The sequence below is a fragment of the Atta colombica genome, unplaced genomic scaffold, assembly GCF_001594045.1.
Source record: "Atta colombica isolate Treedump-2 unplaced genomic scaffold, Acol1.0 scaffold107, whole genome shotgun sequence".
In the NCBI taxonomy this organism is placed as follows: Eukaryota; Metazoa; Arthropoda; class Insecta; order Hymenoptera; family Formicidae; genus Atta; species Atta colombica.
Genome location: NW_017259192.1, coordinates 3,592,255 through 3,607,476, shown reverse-complemented (window position 1 = coordinate 3,607,476; position 15,222 = coordinate 3,592,255). Strand labels below are relative to the sequence as shown.

General features: G+C 32.6%; 1 protein-coding gene across 5 annotated transcripts in view; it reads left to right on the top strand.

Annotated features, from left to right (window-relative positions):
• The window catches only part of LOC108692023 (lachesin), a 189,207-nt gene that overhangs the window by 172,834 nt on the left and 1,151 nt on the right, over window positions 1–15,222 (top strand). For 4 of the 5 annotated variants that reach the window (XM_018200137.1, XM_018200113.1, XM_018200147.1 and 1 more), the window contains exons 6-10: window positions 4,259–4,387; window positions 8,304–8,441; window positions 9,010–9,174; window positions 9,973–10,041; window positions 10,413–10,487. In XM_018200137.1, coding sequence (XP_018055626.1) covers window positions 4,259–4,387; window positions 8,304–8,441; window positions 9,010–9,174; window positions 9,973–10,041; window positions 10,413–10,487 — 576 coding nt within the window. The remainder of the gene's footprint in view (window positions 1–4,258; window positions 4,388–8,303; window positions 8,442–9,009; window positions 9,175–9,972; window positions 10,042–10,412; window positions 10,488–15,222) is intronic. The other variant, XM_018200130.1, reaches the window with a different exon arrangement.

Sequence of the window (15,222 nt, the reverse complement as noted above, 5' to 3'; positions counted from 1 at the left end):
GTAGATACACATACATATATATATATATATATATGTATGTTAGCTATTCAAGTATTCCGTATTTGTGTATTGAAAATTTCAGGTTATTTAAATGGAATGGGCTTTTCTTTTTCCTTTTTTACATCAAAATAGCGAATCAAATAGAATAAAACTATATTTTATTTTAATTATTTTACAGAATAGAAAACGCGAGTGACGTAGATTTGAAAGATAAAAATATTGAATGCCATGTTTGCTTTTTCAATATTTTATATAACTTATATAATTGCGCTATTTGTCATAGTCATCATTATTAATGTGTCTATGAAAATATTTTCACTACCAGTGCAATAAATACATAAGAATCACTTACGTACTGGTCTAACATTCGCGGATACATTAGCAGCAATAATCGTTGGCCGAGGATTTCGTTTGAAAATGAATGTACCTGGGTTATCTCACGGTTATAACGCGAAAAAGAGCACTTAAGGCTACGAGAAAGGGGGATGGGATGAAATATCTGCGACCCATTCTTCGCTTATGGGGTGGAATACATCACGTACTAATTCCCAAATAGGTGGCCAACCCTCCACTTCGTCTTCGAGTAAGCTGTTCACTTATTTTTACACCGCCGAGAATACATCGCGGAAAACGTTATGCAAAGTACGGCCCGGCATCGATGTGAATGAACGCTAATTTATTCAGGATACTTCTACGCGCGCACCGCTTCTCTTTACGCACATTTGCCGCTTAAATCCGACGACGGATGAGCCACGAAAGATTTCACGTCATTCGCAGACGCGCAATGTCCCGTGAAAATTTTGAAACATTTTCACCGGTACGAGCGCAACGCGAAACTTTATCAAGTCCGACGATTGGGAGCCAATTTTGCCGAAGTTTAATAACGTTATAGCTCGAGCACTGATCTTTCTAGGTCGACGTAGGCAATATCATGTCGTATTATAGACACGTACATCAAGTACATGTCTATAACTTTAATATATGAACGTAATATTCACGTAATATGTACATATCTGGGCGCGGCAGATGTCTCTCTCATGCATTGCATTCTGTATTATATGAACGTTAGACAAATATTTTATTTCTCTTACATAGCGATGAAGAATTTAATTTATTCTGTTTTATTTTCCTGGCAATCCTCACATTTTACAACATTTTAAACGTATTATTCTCTTTATATTATTTCGACAAATAGACAAAGTGGAAGTGTAAATTAAAAACACACAGATGCATACACAGTGAAGAACATGGAAAAACTCCACAAATAGAAAATATGAAAAGAATTAGAAGAAAATTACAAGTTAATGATAACTTTATTAATGGCGTTATTCATAATGTAATATGACATGACAATGCGTGAGTTCACGCAATATGATAATAGCGTATAGTTTAATCTTAACTGGCATCGACCGTCGTCCTACCGTGAAATAATCAGATCGCTGACAATTAAATTCAGTTATCCCGATCGGGGAGGAATGATAAAATTTAGACGTGCCCGAAAATAATAATTGTTCACATTCTCTTTTGTTTGTGCCTGCCGCGGCACGTCCGCTGTGAAATTTCGCTCTACCGGACCATATTGCGGTTTCCCATTAAGCCGAAAGTTTTAAAGGTTTCCGCTAAACCGGTAAGCGAGTAGTTCCGACACAAGACCTGCGGGACTACTTGATTAAAACCCCCTGAAAGTGCGACCCGCCGGGCAGAATCTCCCCGGCACTCTGCATTGTTTATGGAACAATAGATAGGTTTGCCGCGCAGCTTGTAGCACGGGGTTGGCTACCAAGGATTCAGCACTCTCTCGCATCCTACTGCTAGCCGGGTAACAACTTTATCCCTTTCACCGCTTTCATTGCTGCACGTGTATATATGTTGCGTTCCCTTGCAACAGCAAAATCTTCAGCTGTGATGTGCGGCGTAATTTAATGGAATTTTTATTTCATCCAACGTGAGTTTTATTGTTGAAACACATGAAAATGCGTAAACATGTAAAGATGGTAACTATATACGCGATAATATAAGTGCGTGTATTTTATGTTGCAAATATTACTGTATTTACTAATTTAAAAACATTATCGATTTTTGTATTACAATGCCTTATATTAATCCCTTCAAACTTCTCTGTAATGTGCATCAAATTTAAAGACATTGAAATTATTTAGTTTTATCAACATTGTCTGAAATTAGATGTACGTAATAATATAATATTGGAAAAATAGTCCAAGTTTTGAAAAAAAATCCAAATTTTGAAAAAAAAAATTAATTTCTTAATATGAATTATTTATTTATTAAAGTGTCCCTAAATTGAATTGAAAAAGAAATTAACATGTGTTCATTAAAATCAGGTTTAAAGGGGTTAAATCATAATGAAATTATGTAAGGATAAAAAATTATATAAAAATAAAGTTTTCTTAGACATGAATCAAAGTGCGTGATACCTTTAAGAGCATCACACATAACTTGTAACACCTTGTATATTTTTACAACGCTTTATTGCTTCTACGCAATTCGGTCAAATGGACGTAAAGTTTCTCGCGTCTCACGATGCTTTCAACTTTATTGCAGGAAAAAGTTTAAATAGGTTTCCCATCGCGCGATATATATTCCTTTTGCATTTTCTTGAAATGTCACTTTAAACTAAATAGCAACGAGAAAAAGCACACCAACTTGTTTTCGCGTAAATTATTTCATTTTAAATATAAGCACTGAAAAAAATGATTGGTTGCTGCAACAATTTAGATAGTAAAATATGGCATAACATTTTTATATGACTGCAGCAATAAGTTTTTAGTTGTAGCAATAAATTTTTAGTTGCGTTAGCTTATCCACAATGTCAGTACATGATTTTGATAGACTAACGCAACATAGACTAAAAATGTTGCTGCAGCCATATAAAAATGCCATATTTTATTATCTAAATTGTTGCAGCAATCAATCTTTTCTTTCAGTGAGCGATATACTAACAAAGACACGTAATAAATAATAGCAGTTCGAAAAAATTTTTTTGTAAAATAATTAAATTGAAATTTTATTACACTACAAATTAATAAATTCCACATTTGTCCCAATTCTTTTGACTAATTATTATATATTGATTATGTGAATCATCTACATTTAAATTGTATGGTATAACGTGTAGTATAATATTACTTATATAATATATATGATAGGAAATGAGATTCAATCGATGCGATCAAAATATGCTAAACATTTGTTGAATATATAATTTCTATATCCAGATAAAATTCGCATGCCATATGCAATCTATTAAGTGACGACAGCGAGGTAACACATAGATCATTCCATCAAATATAGCAGTTTCTCCGTTAATATGACGATTTGCTTTATACCTTTCTGATTTGATGTGCACACAAGTAATGCGTTATCAGTGTAATCGCTCTTAAAATGAGGATAAATTATATAGAATCCAAATTTATAATGTGCATACGGTAAGAAGGTACTTTACAAATATTCTGAAGATTTATTATCCAATAACATTTAATTATGTATCTGCTTCGTTTTCGCGCGTCAGGAATTATTATTACTGAGATCTGTAATCGAATAGAATTGACGGCAATAATGCGATTATCGGCATGCGATTGTCTTTAATGCTAAGCAGCTTTCTTGACGGAATACAGACATAATTCCTTTATAGAGTTTAATCTATCTCCTTTGTTTCATGTCATCTGCGCCAGTCATATCAACCAACATGCCAGAAATGAATGCAGCGTAGATGCAAATAGCTCTCTAGCAAGGCGCAAAGTGCTCTTTGTCACACAACATGCAATAAAAGTTTCGACGCATATGCGCATCGCGTGCTTTCAGCGGCCTGCGCTCCGATAAATGTTGCCTTCTTTGTCGACATTATCAATATCAATACGTTTCGGAATAATACTGATATTATTATGATACCATTCCGCTTATTAATTCGTGAGAAAAATTACAACCACGGCGAGCTGCACTTGCCAAATTGTATTACACGTTATACAATAATTATTTTGGGCGGAATATGATACGAGAGGATTTTTCAGCGATTTGCTATCTACAAATGCAAACACGTTTTAATTAAAAAGTATCGTTTAATTAAAAATTCGATTATTAATTAATTGCTTATAGGTTTTATATTATAGTTTACAACAATTGTATTTTTTAATTTTTATGTTACAATAAACATTGAAAATACCAGAAGAGTATATTAAATGCGTTTTCCTAAAGCTTTTGCAATTTACATATTAATATATATGAACATTTTATGTTCCAGTGAATGTCGTGGATGGCGAAGTGCTGCATATCGTGAAGATAAGCCGTCTTCACATGGGAGCTTATTTATGCATAGCTTCAAACGGCGTTCCGCCATCGGTGAGCAAGCGCGTCTCGCTACGTGTGCAATGTAAGTTACTAATTTTCTCACAAAGAATTTCATGGGCATAAACATTTCTTGAAATTTATGAATTTACTGTACATAAACGTAATATGAACAATGGATGCAATTCTTAATAAAGGAATTGTATCGCGTGCAGCGATACAATTTAAAAAAAAAAGGAAAAAAAAGGGAAAAAAAGAAAATAATATCGAACAATTTTCCGTACAATTTAATATTTATTTATAAATACCGGTAGGAGAAACATTTCAAAATATTCGTAAAGCTATAGATCCGTGCCCATCCATGCCCATTAACGTAACGAATTCAGATAAAACCAATAGTTCGCAAAGGCAGCGATTTTAATATTGATTTCTCTGATTGAAAAAGTTTGTAGGAATTATTTTCCACAGCGTGAGTATCTCGAAACTGAACCAATCGAAACTTCGCGAGATCGTGTCGAATCGGACATAAATTAAAATGTCTATGTATGAATGAATATATACTTTCAATGTTTTATATTTTTGTTTTTTTTATATTAAATTATTAATAAATTATATATATATGTTTAATTAAATATTTAAATAATTAAATATTAAAAAATTAGAATTAGAATAATATATTTTTTCTTAATTTATATTTTTTATAGCTCTTTAAAATTAATTAATCTATCTATGAAAAACAATTTTGTAATAACTTTTGTAAATATTTCTACACACACACACACACACACACGCACACACACACACATTTATATACAATTTTCACATGATTCTATTCATTTCGCTATATTATTTCGCTATAGTATTAGTGTCAATATCAGATATACATATTTTTAGGGATTTATTTAGTATAGATTATATTGATTTTGCATCAATATCATACTATTGAGTATTGGATTTGGCGCATATACTATTGATTTCTCCGTGTATCTATATGCCATTAGCGAAAACTACGATGTCATCGTAATATCTGTGCATTTTGGTATTATGATAAGAGCAGGATAAAACTTGGGAAGGAGCGACTATTGTCGCATAAGGATACTGGCGTATTTTTCTGTACAAGAAAAGATGATAAGAAAGGATGATGGAGAGAATCCAGTTTTTATCATACCTCCCCGATTGCGAGGCGCGCGTAACTTGGTAAATGCTGGTCGCTGGAAGCAGTAAAGCACGATGTCGGATATATTATACTTTTAATGAACTCGACGTGGTTCATAAACGTTAGAAATGAAATAAAGCCACTACTTTTCTTTGATATATGAACTACGCTAATATCGCTGCTTGCGAACTAGTTTTTATTAATCTCTCGACGTTACACCAACTGCATGCTGTATATAATTTCAAACAAGTCTTGCAGCATTATAAATACCTTGTAATATTTTATATTCTCTATCGTGCATATAGATTTGGCATAACATTGACGGTATAATTTATGACGTATTATTTCACATGGAAGTAATATTTTTGAAAATAACTTTCTTGCTAAAAATACAAATTTTTAATATTGATTAAAAATGTTTGTTGTATAAAACAATAGATATATATACGAAAAATTTGTAATTTGAGTCTTTTATTAATACATCGTATAATTTATGAATAATAGTGTTATTGTAATGCGTTATAAATTGGAGAGAAAATATTTTCGATATCTATAAAATTATCGATAAAGATAAATATAAAAGATGAATACATTTTATTAATATAGGAACGGAGATGATAGGACCAATCTTATTTGATGAATATAGCTATTCGTTGAAGAATAGCTGTTCTTCATCCGTAGAAGCATTCTCGCGCGATGCGCTATGCATTAGGTCGGTTTTCAACGTTTCATTTAGCCACCAATTTATGGGTGACTACTTGACCTAGATATGGTCGATATACATCCGTTCTTCCTGGTGAACCTATTTCAACCGTCGCCTATCTACTAACATTTCTTGGATTCTTGGATTTAGTTTAGGATGCGAAACGCGTCCCTGCGTCATCTTTTCTGGCACATTAGTTCCTCACTTCTACGCTTTCTTTCCATAGACGAACACAAATATTAATAATCGTCCAAGAAATTCAAGCCTCAAACGGCGATTTCGTACGAGGATCACGAATTGTATCAATTACTTTAGCCACTTACACGTGACAGGCGCGGTATAGTATTTTTTTTCGGATTTCTCGGAAATATTATATGGCATATTGTAGTATATTCTCTCAGATGTTGATTTGCTGAGGGTGCGTAAGGCATGATAAACGCATAAGTATTATTCTCTCATAGCGTGAATTAATAACAGCCGTATATCACAGAAATATATCGTCTAACAACTTTTTCAGTGACTTTATCTTTAGTAGAGATGTTTTTTTTTTACAGTAGATTGTGTGCAATTACGACACAATTTATACGAAGATTTATAAAGATTGAACTCGTTCCAGCGATAATTAATTTTAAAAGAAAATAATGTTTTAAGATTTTATATCGGGAAAAATTGAAATCTGAAGCTAATGTAAATTATTCGGATATATAGAGATATTAAGATAATATGTATTTTATCTTTACTGGATGAGTGTTCTTGATTCAATATTTATAAATGTTAAATGTTACACTCACGGATTAAATTTTTAAACACTTCAGTGCCACTGAAAGATTTAGTAAACAAAAAATATATTTTTAAATTATGTTGAATAATATATATGAAATTGTAGTTTCGTTTCTATCAACGGATTTATTGATAGCTCAGCAGGATAGTTTGAAAGGGAAATGGTGGAAAAACTCTGCAGCTATGTTGAAAGTATACCCTCTACTAGTAAATTGCGATTTATGTCCGTCCGTAAAAGATGAAACTATGACACAATCCTATCCCTATCGAGATATCGATCGAAAAAGAACAGTCGCATTTATGATACTCCAGATACACCAATATTAAATATCAATTGAATTTTATATAAAATACTATATTTTCTTTAAAATTGTTAAAATACTACAAATATTTAATTATAATAATCTACAATAAACATGAATCTTGACTGGCAGTATAAACTGAATGATGAAATTTAATAAAAATGTATGAATTCCTTGCAAGAGAATTTCATAATAAACAATTTTATTAGCTTGTGTAAAAGAGATTTCTTTTATAAGAAATTTGTAAAATGTAATTTGCGTATTTCAAAATGAATAGTTGGTAATATTTATAAATTTGCAGTTAAAATAAATCGATAGAAACATTTTCCTGGAATCCGTCTCATTAAAAGACTGAATAAAATTGAAATAAATATGTAGAAGAACTTTTTTATGTCATAAATTTTTTGTTTCTTCAGTAGAAAATTTCTTGATGAAGCCAACATGCAGTCTGCATTGCATGCAACGGCATGCAATCGTTTTATTTTTGGACAGTGCTTTTACATCGTGACAACCTCCAAAGCAAAGATGAGCATATGTGCAATTGCATGCAATACTGCGCGCGTTGCCGTGTTTTTTGCAAGGTTCAACTGAATTTTCGGACGTTAAAAACGGCTTGTAACTTAGAAAGGAAAAGAGAATTCTGAATACATATTTGTACAAGTTACTACATTGTTTTTAATGAGGTCTCCGATTAGCATTTAACAAACATCAGACTGCTAGGATTGGTCTGATTTCAAGCAAGATAATTATTTCCGCTGGCTACTTGTAGTATTGTGCTGTATTTGTACTTTACAAAAATATACATACTAAATATAAAATTATATAGAACATACAACACACACACACACACACACACACACACACACACACGACAAGCTTCATGAATATCGTTAGTTAATTCAGTTGTTATAATCAATTTAAACTCTGAAATATTTTCACATTTCCCATAATTACTTTTGTCTTACATATTAATGCAAATTTATTCATTGCGTCCCATCGTTCCTAGCAACTGGAAAGTATATATACATAATTCATGATGAATATCATTTCTGTGTTACAGTTCCACCCATGCTCTCTATACCAAATCAGTTGGAAGGAGCGTATATTGGACAAGACGTTACCCTCGAGTGTCATACTGAAGCTTACCCAAACTCGATAAATTATTGGACAACCGAACGCGGCGACATGATAGTCTCTGGTAATTTTAAGAATCCGAATGCACACATTTTCTACAATCATTGCATATCTGATAAGTTTGAAATATCTATTTAGAATTCCAGCGAAAAGAAATAACATTTCAATTTTTTAAAAATATTACTGTTGTTTGATTGCATATTTGTTACAAAAATCAATTTTTATGCAATTTGAAGGAAGAATATCAAAACTGATAAGAACATTATTGAATATTCTAGTCTTCGTTTACTTATTTAAGATTGTATAAATAAATAAAATAAAATTGCACATAAATAAAAGTAGATACTAATTACAACAGTCTAATAAAATGAAAATCAAATATCAATTTTATTTTAAAAATGACTCAAAAATTTAAAAATTTAGTTTGATATTTTAAAATTTTGTTTACGTATTGAACAAGCATGAAAATTATAAATGCATAAACAAATTTGTTGATTGTTAGAAATTTTCAACGTATATAAATGAACAATTCCATATAGATTGTATGATATTTAAAATCATTCTCTTATCTCTCACGATTTCACAATTCTATTTTTAAATGGAAGCCGGAGAACCTGATTTTATTTGCACAGGCAATTCTGTTTCAGGCGACAAGTACGATGCGGTAGCCACCGACAGTGGTTACAACAGGTACATGATACTGAAGATAAGGAACGTTGGTCCGAAAGATTTTGGTTCGTATAAATGCATCGCACAAAATTCTCTTGGCGGGACGGATGGTGTCATCAAGTTAGATGGTAAGTCGTATAACGATGATAATAAGAATATCAACACATATCTAATGCGGTATAAAAAAATGCGATAAAGGTATATCCTCACACAGAATAAAAAACGTTTAACATCGTGCATTGAAAAGTATCGAGCAAAGTGATATCAAGTTGTGGTCTATTTAAGATCGATTATTTGAAATCGACGTCTGCGCGCTAATGGTGAAATAATTGGTTTCCAATAGTAAGTTACTTAAAGATATTTGAGTCTTCGCCGTTAACGAGCAATAGACGAGATTAAGTACACTTCTCTTACGAGCATTAATCATAATAATTGCTCATTAAATTTGTATTTAACATAATTATCAGATATAATGCAATCATCAAAAAAGAGAGAGTCTTCTTAAAAATTTTATATTACTAAATACAAACTTATACATCAACTTGTGCGAATTGTAAAGATTTCAATTTCGAATAATACATAAAAGCAAAGTGGAGCATGATAGGACGCGGAAGTTCGTGAGGTTTCATAGTGAAACTCCTCGAAATGTGTTGTTTTCTTGACAACGTTAATAGTAGACTAGAAAGGGAAGTTTTGTTTAGTTTAACCGACGACCCACGCGAAAACAATTGTAGACCGCTTCAACGTGTCTTAGCATCATGGACTTGTGAAGAGTAATCGTAAAATCTAACAAACTTCTCGTAATGATACTTGATTTATTTGTGTACATCTTCAGTATCATCTATTATTCTGAATGCAATCTATACATTCTTGAGCGCTCGAATTTAATATTAAAGTACATCACTTAATTAATTACTTTAACGCAGAAATCCCAGCTCCGTCAACAACAACTACAACACAACAGCCATACGATGCAACGTCAGCGCACAAGAATGGTAACTAAATTTATTTAAATATTGATATCGTTCCTCAGTTTATGTCTGTATCAGTTATATCTGTCTCAGTTATAGTACATTTGTTATACATACGATAAGTATGTAGGACAGCTGTAGAAAAGATACGTCGTGATCTAAATTGAGCGGTAAGGTAATACAATATTACCTTAAATCGCCGGAAGCGTTTAATATGGATCTCGAAATAGGTAGAAATAATATTTTAACTTAGGATCGAGCGAAGCCTCTGAGAGAGAAATCCAACATTCATTTATTTCTCGATTCTTAAGTAAAACCATCCGTTTCAACTCCTCGTTCGCAGCAGCCTACCGTAGAGCACCAATGTAAAACCGCCTTTGTGTAATGCATTTTAGGTAGAAACAGTAACAAGAAATCACGACAAAATCAACGACCTTTCGACTACGAGGTCGAGGAATGGCGAAATCCAGGTCAGTAAATATCTATTTTAACACGCTCCGCGTAGAGCCTAGGCATTTCCCATGACGATACACGTTCCGTCCGAACCGCCATGTCGTTCGAGTAATTAGTGTAATTAAAACCTCGTCAACGATCTACGATCGAGGGGAAGGGAGGGAAGGGAGAAGGGAGAGCCTAAGAGAGAAAATCCACTAAATTGGCAATGCTCTGTGATCCACTTTATCCACGAGCGAATTACTTCGTCGTTACTCGGCCCCCTTTATTGACTGGGAAGGATTCTGCGGTCATTCCTTCGCTGTCGTAAAATCTAACATGAGAATATACGAGTATGTTAACTGGCTGTTTGCTTGCTCATTGAGCAAAGATCAATAATTGTGTGATATTTTTTTGCGTACTAAAATGACTGAAAGTTAAAAAGTTTTAATTAAACTTTTTTTCAATATTCATTAGGAAAAAACACAATATTTCCTATTTCACTGAGTCCAGTTAATATTTAATATATTTATTGAAAAATATCAAATAATTATTATTCTTTTTTTTTATAAAGTGTTCTTTAAAATAACATTATACTTGTATCATTATAACTTTATACATACAAAATTGTTGCATATATTGTGCTCCACTACCAAATCTCTTGTATTGATCAAGTTAAGTTATAAGGGATTACAAGATGTCTGTTGAAACATTTTCACGTAAATCCTTTGTACAAGTTTACTATCCCCAGATTTCGAAATTCGACCACAGTATAATAGTTAATGTGTTCTATGAGGCATTCAAGTATATTTCATGCATCGACAAACGCAAAAAAGGATCGAGAATTACTCTTCTTTTTGAGAATCTGTATTTTTCAAATAATGATCACGTATAAGTTTCAGCGTCTAAATCTGTTTACACGGATCGTTTTCCACAGTATTTTCATCGATTCCGATTTCTATTGCAAAAGGTAGACTTCGCGTTAACGACTTCAAGCACTTTACAGATTCTTATATTATACAAGCCAGCTGACGGAGATTGGCGGCAGAATGCAAGTTCAAAACTCACTTGGAATGACTTTGTTCAAAGATTCCCCCAAGCGTCAGCTAGCTCTCCCTTCCTGAAGTTTACTTTCAATTAATGAAAAACGAGTTGCGTTGACCCGCGGCCGTCTACTACCTCTGATATCAGGAAGTGAAAAGAAAGAAATGGAGAGAAGCAAACTCTTCCATTATTTTTTTCTCGCTTTATGTTTTTTCTTTTCGTTCTCTAAAAATCAATTGACTTTGAGAATCTTGTCTCGTGTGCATACAATTGTAATTTGTATTCTTTTCGACCATTTCTTACAATTAATACTTCTTATCTAATGTTATAAAAACAATTAGTACGTATACACATCCACTTTATAACTTACGAATTTAAATTATAAATTACATAGAATGATGAAAAAAGGCCATTTATTTTAATTTTCGATAACATGCACTTGATTGAGGATAATTATTAAGGAGATTTGTGATGCGGTTTTTTCTAAAAATTAATTTTAAAGAGAAAATTTATGTTGTTTTATTGTGCATGTAGAATATGCCAGTGAAACAATTTCTTAAATATCTATTATATCTGATATGATTGAAATTGAACTAGCAAATTATTTTACGTTATAAATCACTCGGTAAAAGTTGTTGACGTATTTTCGATAAGTGACCAAACGATTTTAAGGTTCATTGTAATTAATTAGAAGTTCGACTACCTTCAAGCGATTTTCAAGCCACTGAAATATAATCAATGGTAAGAGAATGTACCATGACTAAAATGCCAGTAAAGATGTTGTTAAAGTGTTGGAAAATGGCTCGTCTGTCGCCGACCATGCGGAAAGTCACGTACAGTGGATTTTACTGGTAGGTGGGAATAACTTTTTCCGAACGGACGTGCGGTTTCGACGTCCGTTTCTGGCGGGCAAGCCAAGGGGCACGATGAACTATTCTCGAGTAACGCCTTGCATTTGGACGACTATCTGCCAATACTAGGAAAAAACCAAAAAAAAAAGTATATTTTTCTCAAGTCGTTACATTCTGGTTTTTTGCAGAAAAACAAATTTTGATAATATCATTCGTCCTAAATGTTTACTTGCTAAGAAATAGTTTCTAGAAAATGATTGATTTAGGTTTAAACTTTATTGGAATATTTGAGACAAATAATAATAATTTCTTTAGAAATTATGTATTTATTAATGAAATATTAATAAATTATATATAAAATTTCTAATGATTATATATATAATATATCTTTTAGAAATATATTGTTTAACATTTGTTAAATAGATGTCACAATAATAATTTTGTCAATATGACCTAGTTTAAAAATTTTGATAGAACGATTTGAAAGTGAAACTAATGAAACGAGTAAAAGTTTTGTTTCATCCAGATAGCAATGCTGTTAATAAATGCAACTTGTTACAAGAGAGTAGATCCTAGATTATTTGATAATGCCGTGGGTGGAAGTCATTAAGGTAATCGGGGTCATGAAGTTTTATCACTGCAATAATCGTACATTCTGATGTATGGTCTACCGTCATTGATATATTCGTTTCTATAACATTACTGACTATACATTAGTGCCACAGGTGGCGATGTTGATTCGACTTCAATTCATTTATCAAAGTTCGGACAATCAATAAAAGTTACCGTTGGTAGATGTGAGTTTAATCGGATAAAATAGAGCTTTTTCTAAAGTTTCTGATGCCTGCGTACTATTCAATCTACTTTGTATAGTAGGTATTTATAGAATTTACCGATAATTATTTATATGCTATTTAACTAACGCATAAATTATTTCTTTTATTAATAATATTATCATGAAATTTATTCAAGGATTAATTTACGCCTAATAGTTCTACGTATATCAGAACCTTATACTTTTTTAATTTTTACTTGTTATACTGAACAATATTATGAGAAGCCATAATCGTTTTGTTTGTAAACTCACTGTTGAAGATTATTTCTTTCGCGCACTAAAGCGTAAAAATTTGTTTAAACAACCTTATTAAAGTTTAAGGACTTTCAAGTGTGTAGCTCAGCACCGGAAGCACAATATATCATGACGCGCTTCGCGTAGCAGCTCTTAGCTACGTATCTCACTACGTGTCTCATCGCTCTTCTCGCCACATAACAAATGAAAAAGCTCGCAAGACACATCTGCGAATTACTGCGGCACCGCAATTAATCCAGTAACATTTCATCCGGCGTTTCTTTGATGGTAACGGTTGATAAGGGCCGATTTAACAGACGTCGGATGTATTTAATCTCAAATGAATTTACCCTTCCTGCGTTCTCGGGGGTCCGGCCGCTCCTCATCGCCGAGGGTTTTATCTCGTTAAAAAGGGATTTACGCGAGTTGAACATCGCAGAAATTCCGGTAGAACCGAGAGTTCGCTCGAATTTAATTCCCGGACGCGCACGAGAGGGGGCGGCGGCTCATGGCTCTCCTCCTGACTCCCCTTTCTCTTTGTCGCTCTTCCCCCTTCCCCCTTCTCGTTTCACATTATCCGCAACAACTCCTCGTATTTATCTTCCGTATCCGCTCGTTACCGTACGTGTATGTATTCGGTCGCGTCGAGAATGAGGCCACTGAGGAAATGAGCCGCCGAGCTTGACGATTTTCGCGTATTCTCAAGCGCTACCAACTATTTGTTCCGGACGCCGCGCAGCTGGCAAACGGCGGTGCTGCTGGCCACGTTACGTGAAAATACAGCCAAGAAGTTTGTCCAAAACGTGTCGACGGTGGTAGGACGGTGGTTCGCGGTCGATGATACAAAGTGTGAACAGTATTCCGATGGTCGTCTGCCCTGCGGCTAACCCCATTGACTGGAGCAAAAGAATATTACTTCTCGGGCGATGAATAAATTGCCTCTTTTACTATCAGCAGCGCTTGACTTTTATTTATTACATAAAACTATATTTTTATCATAGATATGAAATATCATATACGGAAAGAATGGTTTGCTGAAGTATCTAAAAATTTCAGTACAGATCTGAAAATTATTTTGTGTTGAATCATCAAAATAATTATGTAAAATGCTTAAGTGCTGGTTATCGAAGCATTGCTCAATTACTCATTATAATTGAAATTCGTAATTATTTTGATGGTTCAATAAAATTATTTTAAAATCTGTATTCAGTTAAATTTTTTAATACTTTAACTAAAGCGTTCTTTTTGTGTAATTAATACTAGATAAAATAAATGACAAATTATTTGCTCAAAATTCACGCTTATAAGAAAAACGAAATTTATTTTTCAAATGTTATACTTATTAGTTAAATTTTATACTTATTAGTAAGAAATCAAGTAAAATTTGTATTTCGAATATATAAATAACATGTTTGTTATAAATATATAATTTAGGTTTTTGTTACAACTTATGACAATTTTATTAATAATCTAAACGGTTTTCTTTCCATAAATATAAAATTGAAAAATGACACGTAATCTATGTTACTTAAAAAAAATTGATGGACAGATTTAAAATCGTTCTAATTATCATATTGATTAAATGTCCATTTTTTCATCATATAGCTATAGCAAAATACATTGAAGAATTTCTTGTGACGAATATACTAAAATGGTGTGTAATTGATTATACATTGAATTAATCGATCAAATTTCTCCAAATTTGTAATTCTAATTCATAAAAATAATCTGCAGTTTGAATTACATGAGCTATCTGACTAGATGACTTGTGAACAATTATTTCATTCGCGTTTCTCTCTTGCTCGATCT